General features: G+C 38.7%; 1 protein-coding gene across 2 annotated transcripts in view; it reads right to left on the bottom strand.

Annotated features, from left to right (window-relative positions):
* Positions 1-23,227, bottom strand: part of LOC136864330 (gamma-glutamyl hydrolase A) — a 204,228-nt gene that overhangs the window by 102,035 nt on the left and 78,966 nt on the right. For both annotated transcript variants that reach the window (XM_067141169.2, XM_067141170.2), the window contains exon 4: positions 7,528-7,757. In XM_067141169.2, coding sequence (XP_066997270.2) covers positions 7,528-7,757 — 230 coding nt within the window. The remainder of the gene's footprint in view (positions 1-7,527; positions 7,758-23,227) is intronic.

Raw genomic sequence — 23,227 nt, 5'->3', positions numbered from 1 at the left:
TTTATCTTGTCATTTCATTTTGGGTGCAAATTTTATTGCCAAAACTGGTATGATATTGGACCTTCAGTACAATGAGTTCCAGTTTAAATTTTCCATTAGGATCTTTAACTTGTGTAATCGTTCCCCTATTCTTCCTTATCATGTCAATGCTGTCTCTGAGGACATATGTGAACCCAAAGCTTTTGGCTTTAATCATTTGCCTGATGATCAAGCCAACCAACTAGGGAATCTTTGTGATAAATTTCTTGATGTGTTTACAGATAAGTTAGGTGTGACCAATGGTTTGGAATATAAAATTGAAGTAACTGACAATGTACCTGTTCTTTCTCCTCCATATCAGTTGCCACCTCGTAAGATGATAGCCCTTAAGGCTATCATCGACCAAATGCTTGCTGATGGTGTAATATGTCCCTCTAAATCTGCATATTCTTCTCCCATATATCTTGTCCCTAAACCACAGGGTGGCTTTCGGCCTGTAATTGATTATCGGATGTTGAATAAGAGAGTTGTGCTTCAATCTGTTCCTCTTCCTGACTTACACTCTTGTTTTTCTTGGTTTGCTAATGCCAAAATTTTTACCACTTTCGATCTGAATCAGGCATATTATCAGATACCTCTTGCTGAGGAATCAAAGCACCTCACTGCTTTTGCTACTGACTGGAACCTCTATGAATTTGAATGCGTGCCGTTTGTTTTAGCGACGGGAGCTGCGGTCCTAACTCGGCTCCTCGATAAGGTTTTGTCAGACATTAAATTCAAATTTGTCCATAATTATTTGGACGATTTGGTTATATTCAGTGAAACTTTTGAAGAGCAACTTGTTCATCTCGAAGTCCTTGAAAGACTCCGTAGAGCAGGACTAACCCTTAAAGCTAGCAAAGTTACTTTCACACAGCCCCAGATGTCCTTAGGGCATATTGTGTCAGAGAAAGGTGTCTCTATTGACCAGTCTTGTTCTGCAGCTATTCAAAATTTTCCAACCCCTAAATATATCAAGGCTGTAGCTAGGTTCGTTGGCATGGTTAATTTCTTCTGTAAATTCATCCCCAATTTCGCTGAAAGAGCAGCCCCATTAAACGCCTTGAGGAGAAAAGATGCTAAATTTCAGTGGGGTGATGCTCAACTTGAAGCTTTCTATGACTTAAAATCTGCCTTGTGTAACGCTCCTGTGCTGGCGATGCCAGATTTTTCTAAACGTTTCATTCATCAAACCGATGCCTCATCTACAGGTATATCTGGTGTTCTCCTTCAGGAATTTGAAGATGGATGTCGCCCAATTTCTTATGCTTTCCGTAGTCTAAATCCTGCTGAACGCAACTATTCAGTCTATGAATTAGAAGCCTTAGCTGTTGTTTTCTCTTTGGAAAAATTTAGAATGTATCTTGAACACCTACCTTTTGATCTTGAAATGGATAATCAGGCATTGAGTTGGGTACTGGCCAAACCAAGAAGAACAGGCCACCTTGTGCATTGTGCAGTGTGCATCTCAGGTTTTCAATTTGAAGCTCGTCATATTCGTGGCACCAAAAATGTTGGGTGCTGACAGTCTCAGTAGAATGTTCTATCCTGGCAGTTCTGATCCTCACTCAGAGCCTCCACATCCCTCTCTGGAACAAGTTTCGGCCTTTGTTAATGTAGTTTTGACCAATTCCCCTTTCCTTTTCAAAGATATTTCTAAACATCAGGAAGACAATCCTGAATTGAAGGCTATTATTGACAGGATTAAACCTGGCGAGCATGTAAAACCACATGTCATTAAGAATGGTGTTCTGTGTTGTCCTGCTCGTGGTCGAAGAGACCCCAAAATTGTTGTTCCAGCTAATTTAGTTCCTGCTCTTTTCAAATATTTCCATGAATGCCCTGTCGGTGGACACCTCAGTGTGTTCAAAACTAGAGAGAAAATCCACAAACATTTCATTTGGAAATCCATGGATGGTGAAATCCGTACCATGGTCAAATCTTGTAAAACCTGTAATATTAGTAAACCTGCTCCTAATACCCGCCTAGGTCTGTTGTCATCGGAGCAAGCTTCTCGCCCAATGGAAAAATTGTTAATAGATAACATTGGTCCTTTTCCGAAATCACGGACCGGCCATCGTTTCATACTTGTGTGTGTTGATGCTTTCATGTTTTTTACATGGCTGTTCCCAACTCGTATGGCTAATGCTAACACTACTATTTCTTGCTTGAAACAGATCTTTGCTTCATTTCGACCCTGTCAATTTTTGGTGAGTGATAACGCTAGAGCTTTTACATCTGTGCAATTCCGTAATTTCTATTTTGACCCATCCACTATCCTTTCCTTAGCTGTCATGTTGCTCAACCTGATTGTTACTGTTTGTTGTTTTCTTGTGCAAAATGTGCATTTGTTTTCAATATTTTTGATTGCATCTAAACATTTTTAGTCTGCCTTAATTATTATTATTATTATTATTATTATTATTATTATTATTATTATTATTATTATTATTATTATCATCTTGTTCATTTGTATTTGTGTGTAACGAAAGAGGTTACACAAAATGTAAAATAAAGGAGTTTTAATTAATTAATTAATTAATTTTAATGTTAGAGAAATGTTTAAACATTTTTACATGAACTGCAAGGTCACATACCTGGTTGGAATTTGAGAGTTTGGCCCATATTTTACAGGCGAAAGTTGAAACAAATAAAAGCAAGGAGTATTTATAAATATTATATCATGCATGTGATATTCTGAACCATTTTTCATTAACTACTAGGTCATTTACCTGGTTGAAATTTGAGTGTTTTTCGTATGTTAGCACTTGAAATTAAAACAAATAAAAGAAAGGAATATTTATGAATTACACATCATGCTAGTGACATTGTGAAAGGTTTTACATTAACTTCATGGTCAGTTACATCATTTACCTCACTAGAACTGCAGTGATTTGTCTCAGAGATAATTTTCGAAAAGTAAGGGGTTGCGATACTTTCCTGTTTTGAGAAGTACATACTGTTTTCTGGCTTATGAACTATCCCCTGCAGCATTAGAAGTCCAATTAGAGTTTTATCTCAGTTGGATTTGTATCCACCCAATCTCTTGCTCGTGACCGTGGTTTCAAATTCGGATGGACTTCTAAAAACTGTTTAGCATACACATTGGTCTGTTTGGCAATAAGTTGAAACATATTATCACTTATGAACTGTTCAAAAATATTCCAACACATTGGATTCATCATCGAAGTCCACATTTACACCACTAGCACCAGAAAATACGAGTTTCTGACGTGAAACACCACGCGGTGGGAAAGGTTGAAACATGTCTTAATACTTCGCCTTCATCCGATTCGTCATGTTGTTCACCTTGTTCTTCATTCTGATTCTCTGAACCACTTTCACTATCAGATTCGCCTTCATCTGTATCAAACCACTCATCTTTGGATTTCTGAGAAGGTAAATCGTCACAATCATTCTGTAAGTGTTGAATAATCTTGTCTTCTTCGAGCGCTTCGAACTTACGCTTTGAACTACATGCTGCCACATTTGCCCTACTGCGTACAAGTAGCACCGCACAGTTGTAAAATAAAAACATAAGTTTCAAGCGAGACATGTGGTATTTGCTGCCATCGTGCGGAATCATCAATTAAGATGACAACACACGACGCGGCAAAGTAGCTCGTCATACCCAGGAGATATTAGCGGTAAAAGACGAGTACGTATATATTCATCATGCCCATTATCCTGTAATATTCAGCGTACGAATATATACGTCATGCCCAGTTAAGAGGATAATTCATTATTAAGTTAATTAAAGCTTATCATCTTGCTGTATTTATTACTAAACTGCTTGGTGAAATTATGTTACTTAAATCCAAAAAGGCAGCTGTACACTTATATGGTGATACAGAAAAATAAAACAAGCATGCACTAACGATCATGCACTGCAGGCCCTATAGCAATAATTTGTACTACATACCTGTGATATATGGGACATGTCCCATTCAGTTCTACTTTCTATCTCCTCCAGCTCTTCCACGGACACTAACACAAGTATTTTTTTGCATTCTCAGTGTCAACATAGGCTACTAATGAGCTTGCCAGCTAATAATCAGGGACAGTAAAATAGTGTGCGATGCCGATTAGCCGGATGTTACAGAATGCCATATACCACTCGGTGAATCAATTATTTGAATAAGGCGGATGGACGGTTGATGCATAACTTGTAATCCTGCATTATGGTAGTGGTGCTCATGATTTTCTTCTCTTACAGCTGTTTATATTCAAAAAGAGCTCCGTGAGTATTCGACCAATTAGATCAACACTTTAGGCAATACATGGTACCAGTATTCAGTTTTTTTTAAATTGTCGTTTAGCAGGTTGATGCATAACATCATCCAATTAGCAAATTTTTTTTTCACAAGTTGCTTTACGTCACACCAAAACAGATAGTTCTTATGGTGACGATGGGATAGGACAGGGCTATGAGTGGGAAGGAAGCAGCCATGGCCTTAATTAAGGTACAGCCCCAGCATTTGCCTGGTGTGAAAATGGTAAATCACAAAAAAACATTTTCAGGGCTGCTGACAGTGGGTTTTTAAATTTTTATTTTTACAAGTTGCTTTACATCGCACCGACACAGATAGGTTTTATGGCGACGATGGGACAGGAAAAAGCTAGGAGTGGGAAAGAATCGGCTGTGGCCTTAATTAAGGTACAGCCCCAGCATTTGCCTGGTGTGAAAATGGGAAACCATGGAAAACCATCTTCAGAGCTGCCGACAGTGGGATTTGAACCCACTATCTCCTGAATACTGGGTACTGGCCGCACTTAAGCGACTGTAGCTATCGAGCTCAGTACTGTGGCTTGAACACACTATCTCCGGACTGCAAGCTCACAGCTGCGCGCCCCTAACCGCACAACCAACTCGCTCAGTTAGTGGAGTTTTGAATATAGAAGAAGGTTATGACAAATTTCGCAGTATATATTCCGTCAAGTTATTCAAGGAAAATAACAGCACTTCCCATTTCATATTATATCAATAGATTTTCTAAAAATAGGCATTCCTTTCTTCTACACTGAAGCAATAAGGTATGCAGGGGTGCCAACAATGCAGGAGGGACATAACAGCCCAGCAATATCTTTAGCTTATCAATGGGACATTGGTTGGAATCCTAGTTAATGAATGAGCTTTTCTAAATAGAATTGAATCTAGTTTGGATTACACATTACAAGGATAACATCGATGTACAACTCTAAGAAAGCATGCATGTGCTAATAAAATAGCATGTCTCTACTGGCTGGAAATTTAACCAAGCCCTGCACCAATTGTGATCGTCACACTACAATTGGACACGAGGAAACTACACCACATCTCTCTCACCTCCTCTCTTCTTCCTGCACTTGAATCACCTGTACAGCTATCCTCATTCAGAATATGAAAGTACAAAAGGTTACCTCAAAACTGAAGTATAAATACTGTACCGGGAACGCCGCTACGAGAGAAGTCCGAAATATGTTTGTTGAACTTCGCGCGAGGTGGAAGGTAGGCAGCCCACCGAACGCAGTGACGTACCCAGCGAGTGACGTAGCCGCCGTAAGCCAGCTATACGCAACCATATATGGTAATGTTCCAGCTTACCCTCACAAGTACATTTTGCGCTACTTTATCGCTATGTTGACACTGCCATCTTAAAAATCATTACAATGGACGTAATCTGTCAAGATTTCAAGAAAATCCACCGAGTATTATAGGAGTTATAAGGGTAGATAATACCCGGGTTCTAGACACTTCCACGCGAACGGGTATAAAAGGAGGACCACCCGACCTACGAATTCAGTATCTGTCACTCCGCCGTCTCTGTGACACGGGTGACAGGAGGAGTATTGTGCGTGGCGAACTTCTAGTTGACAGTCTTCGAAATCCAAGTATCGGAACTTCGGTATTTTCTCTAAGTGTTGTGTCGGGACTTTATCATATTCTTGAAGTGCCTGTTTGGGACTTTGTTATTTTCTGCGAGCATCGCGTTGGAACTTTGTCATAATGACACATTGGAACTTTGTTATTTTTCGTGTGTCGTGATTGGACTTTGATATTTTCTTAAAGTGCCATATAAGAACTTCGTTATTTTTCTGAAGCGTCTCATTGGAACTTAGTTATTTTTGCCAAGTGTCGCGGTAAGACTTTATTATTTTCTTAAGGTGACATACTGGAACATTGTCATCGGAACTTTATTTTCTTCGAGTGACACATTGGAACTTTGTTATTTTTTTGAAGTGCCACATAGGGACTTAGTTATCCGACGACGATTGAAAGGACTTTGAATTTTCACGAGTGTTGTGTACCACATTGAACTTACGTTTCGAACTTATTCGAACTTGTATTTTGTGAATCAATTTCTGGAGCACTGAAATTTTCCAAGCGCGTAGGATGAACTTGTGCCCTACCAACATAAACTTTCGTGTGAACGATATGACTTGTTTTCCCAAGTGCCTCATTGAATTTACGTCTTGTAAAGACTGTGAAACTTAGGGGACGTTCAACATTATGTTTAATTGTGAAATATGCAATACTTTCCAAGTGCTGCACTGGGACTTGTGTTTTGATTCTTATCCTCATTAAAGACTGTGACAATTCAGAACACGCATGTTGCGTTCCCAGAAAGCCTAGAACTTTCCAGTATTTTGAGTGAATCCATAATTTATGAAATCAGACATTTTCTTTCAAATATTATTTTCTTTAATGGCTATTCACTTCGCTTATCGATGGAACAGGACAGTTTCCGAGTGCTATTTATTCAGTTCATTGCCAATGTGTTTTAAATCTTCAGAACTATGCATTTAGAACTGTAGTGACAGTAATCCTCTAGAACATTCTGACTTACAGTAAGTTTGTGTTATGAACTTGCATTTCTACCTGTACAAAGTCAAAATCATCTTGTTCTTCGAGTGATTATTCCAGAACATTTTGATTTAATATCCAGAGTGCAGTAACAATCATTAAAAGGTTACATCTGTTCAGACAGTGCCATGAATGTGTGGAGTGCCGTGCAGAAAACTCAAGTGTGAATTACGTCTCAAATCGAACCCAGGAACGTGTGCCAATCTTAGAAACATTCCAGAACTCCTCATCCGAGCAGGTGTGGTCCCTGCCCAGGCGATGTCCAGCGCCATCCCAGGACTCGGAGGTACCAACCAGCCACGACACTTCCATGCTGCTGTACGAAGGTGATATGAACTTGCTTTTGATGATCAATAAACTCAATTTATCAAAAGAATCTCTAAAATTGATAACTATGCCCCTCTCTGTACCAACTCCAATGATAAAGCCACTGCCTAGGATAAGATCCATGCTCGTTAATTTAATATCAAGCGCCTTAAAGATATGAACACTTTTTACGGGTACAATACAAATGAGTACCTTTTCAAGTATGTTGTTCCCTATGATTTCACTTATAGTTTTGAGGTTTTTTTCGGTCTGCAACTAAGAGGATATCAGTCAAGACTATTTCTTGTATTTGCAAAACTTAAAAAATCAAATAAATATATATATAGAGAAAAATTAACCTGGTCTGAAGTTCAGAGGAGATGCTTGGTCAAGTGCACTACAATTACATCGAATCTCCTTCTGGCTGGCTGACAGGTATGTTATTAACTCAAAACCCAAGCAGGTTCCCCACAGTGGAAAGTAGTTTCCCTTGTTATTCAATTTCACAGCATATTCATAGAGATAGGCACCAGCAGCAGCATAACCAGCAGGATTAGTAAATAATGTTGCCCCTCCAGGAAATAAAATACTAGAAAAGAAACACCAAATGCATTAGTGGGCATTTCTACAGAGACAAGTTTGTACACTGTACCATTAAGTATTACATCAATGTAAATATGTTGGAAGATAGTCCGCCTAGTCAATACTATTCATTTATTTACCTTTCACCTTAACATCTAGTACATGTTTCGAGAATATTATGCATTCTCTTCCTCAGCTAGTAGATCAAAATTCAGTATACAATAAGACCTGACTAAAATACGGGGGCCCCCATTAAAATTCAAAACAATGAGTATGACAATGTGACACTTAAAAATTTTGGATAGTACAAACATAGAATTAAAATCCCATTTTGTCAAGTACAAATTAAAAACACAATATAGTAATGTCTAATTAAATACAACGTCTTGTGATGATATGAATTCACAGTGTCCTCGAAGTTGCCTTGCGTAGTTCAAAAATGTTGAGTTAGGAATGAATGAAATTGCATTAAAACTTGAAGTCCTGCCGATATCCACCGTTAATGGGTGTTAAAATGATGTCTATTTAAATTAAAATATTGGACACAGCGTCGTATAATGATGTGAATTTACGGTGTCCTAGGAATTATAATACTATCTTGCGTAGTTCAATTGGATTTGTACAAGAATAAATGAAGTTGCGTTAAAACTTGGAGTCCTGCCATTATCTTCGGTTGATAGATGTATTATGCAGCCAGGTTGAAAATAGGTTAAAATGGTCTATAAAAAGGAAATGAAATAAAAATTAACAAAAGGCTCCGACATGAACAAATGAGAATACAACAGGGTAAAAATATTAAACCTTACCAGTGTGATGATGTAAATATTACGTGTGGCATGCATGTGTTAGATAGATGTTGAGGCACCTGTTGTTGTATGGCAACTGGTTACGGAATTACATTGGGTTGCATGATGGATGGAAGGAGGGGTGGAAGGAACCGCCCCTGATACTACTGTCATACTTCCCTCCTTACACGCTTGACATCATTTGGCCTCTTACTAGGGTATTGGGTTACCAATTTAAACAACTGATTGTCTTCTGCAATGTGTTCATTTAGGCTGTTCTCATTATCAAATTTTTGCAATTTGTATATTTCTAATTTCTCTAGGGCATTCATTTGTTTGCCTTTGCTTAATGAATGTAATAAAGTCATATCACGTTCAATATTTGTGAAATGATGGTTGCTTTCATGCATGTGTTCACACATTGCAGAGTATCTAGAATGTTTTCGTGCATTGACATGCTCTCTATACCGTACCACCACACTTCTACCTGACTGTCCGACATATTTTTTTCCGCAATCTTGGCACGACAGTTTGTATACGCCTGATTTACTGAACCTACTGTTAGTGTTTACGCTATTCGAATTGAACAATAAATTATTATTATTATTGTCTGTCCTAAAGGATACATGGATATTGTGTTTTCTAAATAGTTTAGCCAAACTGTATGATTGTTTATTAATGTAAGTGAATGTAGCGAATTTCTTTTTTTCTTCCTTATTTACAAGTAGGGTGTTAGGTCTATTCACGACCTTACTCTTTATCCTATTGACATAGCTTTTGGGGTAACCGTTTCTTTTGGCAATATCTTGTATAATGTTTATCTCTTTATTAAAATCATTTCTGTTTAATGGTATTCTTACTGCTCTATTGATGAAGCTGTAAAATGCCGCTTTCTTATGTTATGTTCTCCTGGGTGGTTCGAGTCTTTCCTAATAACAACATCTGTGTGTGTAGGTTTCCTAAATACTTGGTAAATCAGGTTTTTATTGTCTCTAGTTAATGTTACGTCTAAGTAGTTTAGACTTTTATTATCTTCTGACTCGATTGTAAACATTATATGTTTATCAAGGTTGTTTAATTGGTCTAACAGTTCATTTGGCTTGAGTTCTTGTTCGTTAATGATAGCGAACGCGTCATCAACAAACCTTAACCATAAGTCTAATCCTTTTATTTTACCGATTATTTTATTAGATTCCATATGGTCCATAAATATATCTGCAAGGATACCAGACGCTGGTGATCCCATGGCCAACCCATTAACTTGTTTGTACACGTTGTTGTTGAAAGTAAAAAAGTTGTTTTCTAATATAAACTTTAATAAGTTGATGAATTCATCAATTTCTACTTTACTCAACGAACTATGTGTGTTTAAGTTGTTCTTAACAATGTTGATAGTCTCCGTGATCGGAATATTCGAGTACATATCTTTCACATCAAAACTATGGATAGTATTATATTGCGATAAAATTAAATTTTTTGTCCTATCACAAAAATCTATGGTATTGCGGAGACTTGTATCTACATTAAATCTGTAATGTTTCTTTAAAAACGTGTGTACAATGATGTCAAGCGTGTAAGGGGGGAAGTATGACTCTAGTATCAGGGGCGGTTCCTTCCACCCCTCCTTCCATCCATCACGCAACCCAATGTAATTCCGTAACCAGTTGCCGTACAACAACAGGTGCCTCAACATCTATCTAACACATGCATGCCACACGTAATATTTACATCATCACACTGGTAAGGTTTAATATTTTTACCCTGTTGTATTCTCATTTGTTCATGTCGGAGCCTTTTGTTAATTTTTATTTCATTTCCTTTTTATAGACCATTTTAACCTATTTTCAACCTGGCTGCATAATACATCTATCAACCGAAGATAATGGCAGGACTCCAAGTTTTAACGCAACTTCATTTATTCTTGTACAAATCCAATTGAACTACGCAAGATAGTATTATAATTCCTAGGACACCGTAAATTCACATCATTATACGACGCTGTGTCCAATATTTTAATTTAAATAGACATCATTTTAACACCCATTAACGGTGGATATCGGCAGGACTTCAAGTTTTAATGCAATTTCATTCATTCCTAACTCAACATTTTTGAACTACGCAAGGCAACTTCAAGGACACTGTGAATTCATATCATCACAAGACGTTGTATTTAATTAGACATTACTATATTGTGTTTTTAATTTGTACTTGACAAAATGGGATTTTAATTCTATGTTTGTACTATCCAAAATTTTTAAGTGTCACATTGTCATACTCATTGTTTTGAATTTTAATGGGGGCCCCCGTATTTTAGTCAGGTCTTATTGTATACTGAATTTTAATCTACTAGCTGAGGAAGAGAATGCATAATATTCTCGAAACATGTACTAGATGTTAAGGTGAAAGGTAAATAAATGAATAGTATTGACTAGGCGGACTATCTTCCAAGATATTTACTGTTACTAAGTCAATACGGATCCAATCCCGACCATCATGGTCAAGATTATTAATAATTACATCAATGTATCGAAAATTTTAATAACACTAAGAACCATTTGTGCCGTGTTTTTCCTATTGGCAACAGGAGCCGTCTGCCAAGTTCAATGCAAAGGAGGTGCACGTACATCTCACCTAGCCTTGGATGCAAGACTAGCATGTTGGTGAGCGAGTGCCTATCGAAAGATGCACTTGTGAGTTGTGTACTGTTCTATTTTGTTGAATACATCATGAAGCATATTATGGCTCAGTATACGTTTACCCACTTTTGAGGCAACTCTACTCAGGGAGTGGCACCCTGCCCATGTGAGTCCCAGAACACACTGACCCGGTGTGTAGCGTCTGGTAAGGGTCCCAGCTCAGGGTTACGAGTGAAGACCTCAAGGGTACTTACAGCGGAGAAGAAGGGCTTCGGTACGGTGTCGGTGGAGGAAGAGGCAGCCCAGCGCTCGGGTTAATTGAGTAAAAAGTGTGTGTGATAGAGAGAGGGGGGGACACATAATGGGCAGGTATGGCTTGGGTGAGAGAAATGTCCGCGGGGACAGGTTTGTTCAATTTTGTCAACAGAAGAGCTTTGTTGTGACAAACACCTTCTATAGGTTACAGCACGGAGATTGTACACCTGAAAATCAAATGCTGAAACTGAGTCAAGCGTTGTGAGGAATCAGAAAGATTACATTTTTTTAAAAATAGATTCGGAAACTGCATGAAGTCGGTGAAGACTTATCCTGGCGCTGATGTTTCATTGGATCATAATCCATTGGTCGTTAAAATTAAGCTGAAATTAAAGATCAAAAAAAGTTTGTCAGTCCTAAATTTGATACTGCTAAACTCCAAGATGCAAACATTAAGAGAACAGTACTGAAAGACCTAAGTGAACAGCTATCCAACAAGACTGAAATACCAAAAGACATTGAAACCATTTGGAGTCAATTCAAAACAACTGTACTGGATACAGGAAATCATGATCTTTTTTTTTGCTAGGGGCTTTACGTCGCACCGACACAGATAGGTCTTATGGCGACGATGGGATAGGAAAGGCCTAGGAGTTGGAAGGAAGCGGCCGTGGCCTTAATTAAGGTACAGCCCCAGCATTTTCCTGGTGTGAAAATGGGAAACCACGGAAAACCATCTTCAGGGCTGCCGATAGTGGGATTCGAACCTACTATCTCCCGGATGCAAGCTCACAGCCGCGCGCCTCTACGCGCACGGCCAACTCGCCCGGTAAATCATGATCTAATACAAGACAAACAAGTTAGAAAAAACCAATGGATGACTGATGAAATCCTTGATCTGATGGACCAACAGAGGATGGTAAAGAACATGAACTGGGATAAGTACAAAGAACTCCCAAAATCTGCCAAATGATTGGAAGGGCAAAAACTGAATAGCTGGGTAATCAGTGTAAGGACATAGAAGATTCTGAATCTAAGCATGACACTTTTAACAAGCACAAATAGGTTAAAGAAGCTGCAGGGTTACATATCAGGAAGACAAATGGACTGTTATATAACAATCAAGGGAAGGTCATCATCGAACATGAAGAAAAAGTGAACAGCTGGAAAGTCTATGTGACTGATCTTTTCCATAATAATATGGGACAATATCCTTCTGTTTGTGATATGGATGAAGGACCATTAACAACTCGCTACGAAATAGAACATGCCTTCAAGAACGGCAAAAACAGAAAAGCACCTGGACCGGATGGTATACTTGTGGAAATATTAAAAATTCTTCAGGAAGACCAATCACTAGATATCCTGATAGAGCTATTCAATCTGGTATACACCAATGGATCAATCCCTTCTCACTGGTTGACATCAACTTTCATCCCTATTCCAAAGAAAACAATGGCTAAATCTCATGGAGATTACAGAATCATAAGTCTAATGAGCCATGTTCTCAAAATCTTCCTAAAAGTAATACATGCAAGAATATACAGCATATGTGAATCCTACATAGGTGGCACCCAGTTTGGCTCCCGTAATGGATTTGGCACCAGAGAGACATTGCTGGAGATGCAGGTTTTGGTGCAAAGATGCATAGATATGTCTGCAGATGTATATGCTTGTTTTATTGATTATGAAAAAGCTTTCGACCATGTGAAACATGAAACATTACTGTATATCCTACTTGATATTGACGTGCACAGTAGAGATATCCCAATTATTGACAACCTGTATTGGAATCAGACTGCATCAGTTAAAGTTGACAGCACAAACACCTGTCCTATTGAAATAAAGCCAGGAATGAGGCACTCATCTCCACTCCACTCCTGTTTAATATTTACTCTGAAAGGGTATTTTCTGAAGCACTAGAAGGAAAACAAGAGGGCATCGTTGTTAATGGGATCACAATAAATAATCTGCGATATGCAGATGATACTGTTCTGCTTGCAACATGTGCTGAAGATCTGCAGACATAACTAAACTGTGTGGTTGAACACAGTGCTGCAGCAGGTCTACGTTTAAATATGAAAAAGACCAAAGTAATGGTCATAAGCAAACATGTCATTCAACCTGTTAACTTGACAGAAGCTGGCACATCACTAGAGCAATTCCAACGCTTTAAGTATCTCAGCAGCGTACTTGATCACAGCTGGAACAATGCTGTTGAAATTAGGTCCCAGGCTGAACAGGCAAGGACTGCATTCATTTCTCTGTAACAGGGACTTTAAAATCAATCTCCGTCTCCATTAACTTCGGTGTTATGTATTTTCTGTCTTATTTTATGGGTATTTAGAAATTTCATGATCCGTATTGAAGTGGGATTACAAAATTTAAAAATTAAGAGGGTTCCTCCTATTCAATACAAAGATATTTATTAATGTGAAAGAATCACATATCGTTCAAATGAGGTACTAGTTTCGGCACCAGATATGTGCCATCATCAGCCACAAAGTCGAATCGGGCAAACACAATAAAACCCTAAAACAACTTTATACACACTATAACATCTGCATGAATGAATATGAAATATGACTTTAAAATTTCACCAGTGATTCTGATCGCTGTTTACAATTTAAAACATGGTACCTAGTACAGTGTGCACCACATCTTAAACATACACAGTTCAAACCTGGTTCATGATAACGCTTTATATTACACAGTTTATAATGGAACCCATGAACGGAGAACCTTGTCAGCAGGTGTCGCAGTTCATATCCACCTTGAACCCACTCACGATTTAGCATGGCATCGGTAGAGTAGAAATCTTCCCAGATGTCAGCCTTCTTCGATCGTAGGTCTCGAAGCAGATGTATATAGGGTGTTGTTGCTGGAAGTAACAACTGTAACCTTAGCTCTTCCACATAAAATCCCTCTCTGGATAGCTCATACACGAGCCAGGAAGGAGAATATTTGGAGAGGCACAGAGCCCGTTTCAAGTAGATTGCCTTCAACTTCTCGATTTTATCTGTTTCATACTCAAATGTTCCCAAATGTTTTCCAAGCCATATGTTGCTATAGGGCTGATTTTTAGATGAAAGAGTTTTATGGCCATTTCTAAAGACAAGTTTCTCAGGTGCTTAATGTCAGATATTGCTTTCATAGATGCATTTAGACGGTCTATGAGATGGAGGGTGAAAACATTACCTTGGGTTTGAAAAATTACACCCAAGTATTTAAAATGCTTTACGGACTTAAGTTCTTGGTCTTCATAACAGAAGATTCCATGAGGTCCCCCTCTTCTAAACGTCATGGACACTGTTTTTTCTACATTCAGTTTGAGCTCATTTTTCTTTATCCAGCCTACTATTTGGTTGAATGATTCCTGGAGTTCCTTCTGTGACGTTGATGTTAAGACCATATCATCAGCGTACATTAATAGTTTGACGCTTTCCTGGTTTACCAAATCTACTAAGTCTGCTGTCGCAATGATGAATAATAATGGACTTAACGGGTCTCCCTGTAATACCCCGGTTGTTTGTTCCAAAATAATAGATTTGGTAATGCCATCATCTACTTCTATTGAATTGTTGAGCAGTAAGTTCCTAATCAGCGGTATAAGGTAGTTCGTACTACCAATGAAACTCTCCAATTTTTCTAACAGTATGGTTCTGCTTATGGTGTCAAAAGCTTTCGAATAATCTATAAAGATGGCATGCAATTTACCCCCTGGTTTCTTTAAGGCTACTTCTATGTCATTCTGGAGACAGCGGATAGCTAAAGTCGTTGATTTCCCTATTCTAAATCCGAATTGCGACTCCGGTAGGTTATTTTCCACCAGTTTAATGAGATGTTTACCCACTAATGAATTTTGCAACGAAGACTAATGTTTTATATAGTAATTCTTTGCACATTGTGCGCGTTAAATAAATTAATTAATATGACTTTAAAACAACTTTAAAAACATACTATAACATTAGCACAGATGAATATAAAATAAAATATGGTAGATGAAGTTGCATTCCATTTTAAAATCCGTTAAAATGATGACTCCGTTGTTGTATACCCATGGCGGTTTGTCCAGCTTATATATAACTTTAGTTTTCTAAAACTGTTAAATTATGCTGTGAGGTTTATTGTCATATGAAGTTGACACTATGTATGTTCTGTAGTTTGCTTTCGGAAAATAAACGTAAACATGAACTTGGTAAAATCCAAAGAATTAATTCCCACTTCAATATGGGTTGAGGAACCTGGGGAAGAAATTAGAAGTCGAATTAGGCAAAAGATCGGAAGGAAAGATCAAAAAGAAAAGTATAGAAAAACCCAGAGAATACTAGAAACAAACTCACCTTGAGCAGCCTGAGTGATCGGCGGACAGAGCTGGACTGATGGATGCAATTATAAGGTTAAGGGGCGAGGCGTAAGGGAGGAGAGGGGAGGGGTAGAGGCGGAGCAACTGTCACGGAGCTAAGGTGTAGCGGAAGGATGTGGTAGTGGGGGTAAATGATGTGGATATGTACTGCGTATCGTTTGAAAGATCAAATTGTTTTTAGGTGGTCTAATATTTCTTAGCCATTTAATTAAGAGATCATAAAGAATATTAGTTTTCTCAGAAATTTCATTTAAATTATAGTTAGGGTTGAAATATTGATCGCAATGAATGAAACAATTTTCGACGATGTTCATAATTGGCCCTTTGTTTGCTATTTGAAGTATTTCAAAATCATGTTCTATATTAGTAAACTTATGATTAGAGTCGTGAATGTGTTGGCCTATAGCAGAAAACTTGTTATATCTTACCGCGTTGACGTGCTCTGAATATCTGGTTATGAAGTTGTGTCCTGTTTGTCCCACGTAGGAGGCGCTGCAGTCGATACACTTGAATCTATAGATTCCGTATTTGGAAAATCTGTTAGGTGTTGACTGATGTTGAATTATGTATAATTTCTGATGTCCTATTATTAGTTCTGAAGAAGATTTTTACGTTATGTTTTAGAAAAACATTGGTGATTTGATGGATACCGTTGTTGAATGTAAAAGTAGACGAAACGTTAGTGATAGGTTTTTCTTTAGTGAGAGTAGTCTTGGACCGGTGTCTAAATTTAGTGATTATCTGTTCTATAAATGATCTGCTGTAACCGTTGAATTTGGCGATTGCTCTTATAGTGTTGAGTTCGCTATTGAGGTCTTTTTTAGACATAGGTATCGTGAATGCACGATGAACCATGCTATTATACGCTGCACGTTTGTGTGTTTGAGGATGTATGGAATCTTGACGAATAGTATTGGCAGTTTGTGTCTGTTTTCTGAAAATTCTATATGAAAGAGCAGATGGATTTCTGAGAATAGTTAAATCCAGAAAATTATTCTTTATGATCTCTTAATTAAATGGCTAAGAAATATTGGACCACCTAAAAACAATTCGATCTTTCAAACCATACGCAGTACATATTCACATCATTTACCCCCACTACCACATCCTTCCGCTCCACCTTAGCTCCGTGACAGTTGCTCCGCCTCTACTCCTCCCCTCTCCTCCCTTACGCCTCGCCCCTTAACCTTATAATTGCATCCATCAGTCCAGCTCTGTCCGCCGATCACTCAGGCTGCTCAAGGTGAGTTCATTTCTAGTATTCTCTGGGTTTTTCTAGACTTTTCTTTTTGATCTTTCCTTCCGATCTTTTGCCTAATTCGACTTCTAATTTCTTCCTCAGGTTCCTCAACCCATATTGAAGTGGGAATTAATTCTTTGGATCTTACCAAGTTCATGTTTACGTTTATTTTCCGGAACCAAACTACAGAACACACATAGTGTCAACTTCATATGACAATAAACCTCACAGCATAATTTAACAGTTTTAGAAAACTAAAGTTATATATAAACTGGACAAACCGCCATGGGTATACAACAACGGAGTCATCATTTTAACGGATTTTAAAATGGAATGCAACTTCATCTACCATATTTTATTTTATATTCATCTGTGCAAATGTTGTAGTGTGTTTTTAAAGTTGTTTTAAAGTCATATTTCATATTCATCCATGCAGATGTTATAGTGTGTATAAAGTTGTTTTAGGGTTTTATTGTGTTTGCCCGATTTGACTTTGTGGCTGATGATGGCACATATCTGGTGCCGAAACTAGTACTTCATTTGAATGATATGTGATTCTTTCACATTAATAAATATCTTTGTATTGAATACGAGGAACCCTCTTAATTTTTAAATATTGTTATTTTATGGGGCCGATACTTGGACCTTAACAGAGAACACCACCAAAAAACTTTGATCTTTTGAGATTTGCCTGCTCAGAATATCATGGGTTGACAGAATATGTAACACTGAAGTACTCCAATGCCTGAACAAAGAGTTAGAAGTCATACACAACATCAAAAAGAAGAAACTTGAAGACTTTGGCCATATCATTAGAAATGATAAATATAGACTCCTTCAGCTTATCTTACAAGGTAAAATTGAAGGAAGGGGAAGAAGGAGAATATCCTGGCTACGGAATCTACGAGAATGGTATGGGCTCAGTACTCCCAATCTTTTCCGAGTTGCTGAGAACAAGAACCAGATCGCCCTGATGACAGCCGATATCCAATGAGGATATGGTACGAGAAGAAGAAGAATATGTTTACTAAGTACCAAAAAATAATTGGCCAGCTCTGCAGTGTAGGGGTAGCGTGCCTGCCTCTTACTCAGAGGCCCCAGATTCAATTCACGGCCAGGTTAGGCATTTTTACCTGGATCTGAGGGCTGGTTCGAGGTCCACTCAGCCTACATGATTACAACTGATCTATCTGACGGTGAGATGGTGGCTCCGGTCTAGGAAGCCAAGAATAACGGCTGAGAGGATTCGTCGTGTTGACCATAGAACACCTCATAATCAGCACGCCTTCAGGCTGAGCAGCAGTCGTTTGGTAGGCCATGGCCCTTCAGTGCTGTTGCGCCATGGGGGGGTGGGAGGGGATATGGTTAGTACATGATTTCAAGATATACTCCCAGATGTAAAAGTTCCAGGTTTTACAACAATCCAGGCTCTTTATAATATATTTCAGGCTAGGGAAAGTGTTCAGTCTAAGAAACAAAACAGACAGTGCAGGGTTCTCTCCAAAGAAAAATTAGATAACAACGGTCATTGTTTGGAAAATTATAAAAAATAAAATAAAAAAACCCTTTGGCATCTTTCTCAAGTAGGAATTTCATATGGGTTTGCAACAAAGGCTACTAAATTGTTAATCAATTCATTTATTTACCATATGGCAACATTATGTACAAATATTCTCAACTATTTACACTAACACACGACAAGAAGGACTTATAGCCTTAGATCTAATGTACTGACCCATTGCAGGGCTGCCGGTGTTGCCAGCAGAAAATCAGGTATGTCTCCTTGATGTGCCTTGTCTTGCATCTGGACAAAATGTGTTGAATAGTCTATATGGGCACACCACAGTCACACTGAGGAGATAATTTTAGCCCCACTTGTAAAGAAATCCTGTGCAGATTCCATAATTGGTTTAAATCCCCTTTAGAGCAGTCCCAAGTTTTCTTTGGTAGATTAAAATCAGATGCAGGGTTGTTTATCTTAAAATTAACATGTACCATGTTACACACACAGCAATTTAGGTATATTTTATATTATTAATGTGTAATAGTGTATTATGTGAGAAAATATTGAGGCAAACATATTATTATGCCATAATTAATTTCTAGCATCGCAATGTAAATTTCTGGGTTATAATATTAAGGAAGGCATTTCATGTATTTATATGTTAAAACTCTCTCTCTCTCTCTCTCTCTTTCTCTCTCTCTACACACACACACACACATATGGTAAGAATCAGACACTTTGGTGGATGCAAGTGGGTTTCGGCCCTTAAGAGGCCAAGGCTTGCCCATGGCCCAACAGCTCTGTACTCTGACCGGCCAACCGAGCAGAGGATAGTTGGCCACAGCTCTACCGTGGCTCTACGCCTCTGCATTCGGAATACGGCCCCGGGGCACAGTGCCGGACTTCACGCCTGGCCCCACCCGTCGGCTGTCCTGAGAATGGTTTTCATGGTTTTCCGTGGTTTTCCATTCTCCTGCACTTAGGCGAATGCCGGGACAGTTCGTAGTATAGGCCACGGCTGCCCACCCTCTCACCTTCTCCGCACGTCTCCCTCACCGAAACAAATCTCCCGGCCTGAGAGACGGCATCACCGTCTAAGAGGCCAGCCTTCAGGGGAGGCATGACAACATTTAGTAGTGTAGTAGTAGTAGTAGTAGTAGTAGTAGTAGTAGTAGTAGTAGTAGTAGTAGTAGAATCAGACAGCCAGTTTCTGAGATATTTAAACTCAGCCTAATTGTGTACTAAAGTGGGACTAATAACTATGAAGTACAAAAGATAAAGTTACAATTGGTGCTCAACATGGGGTACGAACCCATGACCCTGAGACTAAGAGCACAGCTGAAGGCTGGTGTTCAACCTCGATTCTTCTTTTCACAGGGCATTTGCATAAAATGGCTCTCTGTTAATATCTCGGCATTATTAATTGGTGAATATTTGGACTTTAACTGGTTCCTATTGAGGTCAGGGATGTATTCATGAATAGACAGATCAGGTTTTCCTACAATCTTCTAGTATTCTCGAATCAGAGCGGCTTCTCTGTGGAGATGAGATGGCATGATGCTGCTGAGAACTGGAAACCAATAAATGGGAGCCAACACTGAGCCTTGGGAATTGTTAAGTTGGGTGTTGAATAACTTAACATGATGGCTGTTCAACCAAACTGGAGAACAGTATTCAGAGCAAAGACCAGACCTAAAGGAGAATATCATAGTTATTGCATAAGCACATCAAACCCTACCACAAAGCTTCTCCAATACGTCATCGTGGCTTCTAATTTTGGCAGCTGTGATTTTGAGGTATTTCTTGAAAAACAGCCTTCCGTCCCGGGTTACACCTAAATACTTTGGGAATTCATTATGCCTAAGAACCGATCCCTAAAACAATAGGTGTATTATACCGTCAGCCATTCTGTTGTTCAAATGGAAACAGGATCCCTCAGGTTTTGTTGTGGTGAGTTGGAGCCTCCATATATGGAAATACAGAGTCTTTATTTATGCATGGCATGGACTTTCTCGCTCGACCTTTGCCGCTGATGACAGGCCGCTACCAGTCGCTGGCGCGCGTGGTTTCCGGCACTTCCTGCAGTTGCTGAGAGCTGAGCTCCGAGATAGTAGGGTGTTCAATGAAGCTACTGCGTACTGTATGTCATATTGTATAGTGTTTTATTGTGATTGTGTATAGTGCTGTAATGTATGTGAAATATTCATTATGTGAATGTGTATATCTGCACAATACTTACATTAAGTTCAGAAAATCGTGCGCTAGGACAAAACAAAAGTTTCGAGCGAAATTTCCAGGGAGACCCATTCTTATCAATCGGACAATAAAACAACTGGCCAAGAGATTCAAATGTACAGGTTCAGTAAACAATAAAAATAGACGTAAAGGTCGTTATCTCCTTACTGAAGCGTGTTTGGTACGAGGATCATAAGTAAAAATCTGTGGCCCCTTCGTAGCCCAGATTTAACGGCATGTGATTTTTATTTGTGGGGAATGTTAAAAAATGTAGTTTATGGGAACAATCCTCACACACTAGATGAACTTAAAGACAATATAAAAGCTGCAATTGCATCCATCAGTGCTGAAGAACTTGGTAGAGTAACCGAAAACTTCATTAGGAGATGCCGATTATGTTTGGCAGCGCACGGGGAACATTTTCAGCATAAACTGTAAAAATGGTGAGTAAAATGCATGATAATAATTTTTGAGCATAAAGTGTAAACATGGTGAGTAAAATGCATGATAATGATTTTGAGCACCGTATTCTGCCATACATACGCAAGCGCGGTAGCCGGCAACTGAACCGTCACTGGCGGCCAAGGTCGAGTGAGAAAGTCCCTGCCAAGCATAAATAAAGACCCTATATTATCTTCCAAGTCTAGCGAGGTCGTTAGTATACTGTATTCTCCATAACATTAACAGTTTTATGTCATACGGCCAGGGGCATATCATCAACATAACAAAACTTTCTAGACTGTGTTTCAGGTTAAGTCAGATATGTACAGATTGAAGAGAAGACGACCCAACACTTACCCTTGGGGAAGCCCATTGTTCAGCTTTCTTCGCTCATTCTTGTTTTTAAGATAACATAGAAAAGTATTACCGAGCACGTCCGGCCCCACAGTGTAGGGGGCAACGCGTCCGCCTGTCACCCGGCGGCCCCGGGTTCGATTCCCGGCCGGGTCAGGGTTTTTTAATTGTAAATGATTAATGTCCCTGGCCTGGGTGTTTGTGTCGTCCTTAACGTTCCTTTCCTCACATTCAACACTTTACACTTCCGCCATTTATATAATACACGCAGGTTCCTCACGTATGGTGCAAGTAAGGGCAAAAGATCTTCATAGGTCGATGCCCCGAACAAGAAGCATTTAAAAAAAAATTACTGAGCATTTTAGCAATAAGTTGAACTGCACATTTACAGTTTGTAGAGTAGTCCTTCCCTCTAAACAGTATCATGCAATGCAGAGAAATTCCAAAACACAACAGTCATTTACAGCTGAAGTTGAAAACCAGACTATTGGGAGATGTTAAAGCAAGAACTTTGTCACTGAAACTACAATTGTATTTAAAACCAGTCTGCTCCACAGGAATATGTTGCTTGATATTAGGTCTTATCCTATTGTAAATCAACTTTTCAAAAAGTTTGTAGCAGCAGCTTAGCAGTGCCACAGGGTCTTTAGGTTTCCCAGGTTTCAAAAGAGCAATATTAGTTTTCTTGAACTCTGAGTAGAAATAATGTGCTTAAGATACCACAGAAGAAATGAGCTAGCCATTTCCTACCATTCTTCCCTACATTTAAGAAACACAGCATGGACGTCATCGATGATGGTGATGATGATGATGCTTGTTTAAAAGGGCCTAACATTTAGGGTCATCGGCCCCTAGGATGGATGCCATCAAAGCCAGGGGCTTTTCCATACTTGAGGTCATTTATACCCACACTGACTTCCTCAATGGTGAACACTTTGCAGTGAGAAGAAGTTGATGGGAGCCTTAAGGTTTCTGAGGTTTCTTTTCACCATCTTGGTATGGTCCTCATCTTGGGCAACATTTGAAGTTGCTACAATATATCTGGCAATCTCTAGATTGTTCTCTTCTACTCAAAGAACTTCCTCCAAGCTTGAATGTTAAAAGTTCAACTTCTCAGCAATCTCTGTTCATTTTTGTCTACATGATGTGCCCAGGCTATGCAAGAGCTCCTCAGCTGATTCACAACTTCACATTTTCAAATATTCTTTGCAGAGATCATCACTTTGCTCGTTCCACCTGGAACACACTCCTTTCTATATCCTCAAGGAATACATTTCTTGGCAACCGACATCACAAATCTAACAAACCTGTAACTGATTGTAGGTTGATTACACAAATAAAATAATAAATGTATGAAATTTTAAACACAGTAAAAGAAAACTTAAGGTTCAACAAACGTGTTGCACCACAAAACATAAACAACAGGTTAGGAAACATGACAATTACAGAATGGATGTGGAAAGCAGCACGGAACACTGAGAGGTAATGGAACTTAGCTTTTTGTGAAGAAAGAAAACATAGAGGATAATTACCCTTGGATTACACACATTTATTTTAAGAAAAAGGAAACAAATCAAAACTCATAATAGAAAGGAACAAACTAAGAACTCAAAATAGAAAGATCTTTATAAAATGCAAATTAAATAATTGTTAAGCATGCC

The sequence above is a fragment of the Anabrus simplex genome, chromosome 2 (genome assembly GCF_040414725.1).
Source record: "Anabrus simplex isolate iqAnaSimp1 chromosome 2, ASM4041472v1, whole genome shotgun sequence".
NCBI classification, from domain to species: domain Eukaryota; kingdom Metazoa; phylum Arthropoda; class Insecta; order Orthoptera; family Tettigoniidae; genus Anabrus; species Anabrus simplex.
This window is presented reverse-complemented; position numbering and strand designations above follow the sequence as displayed.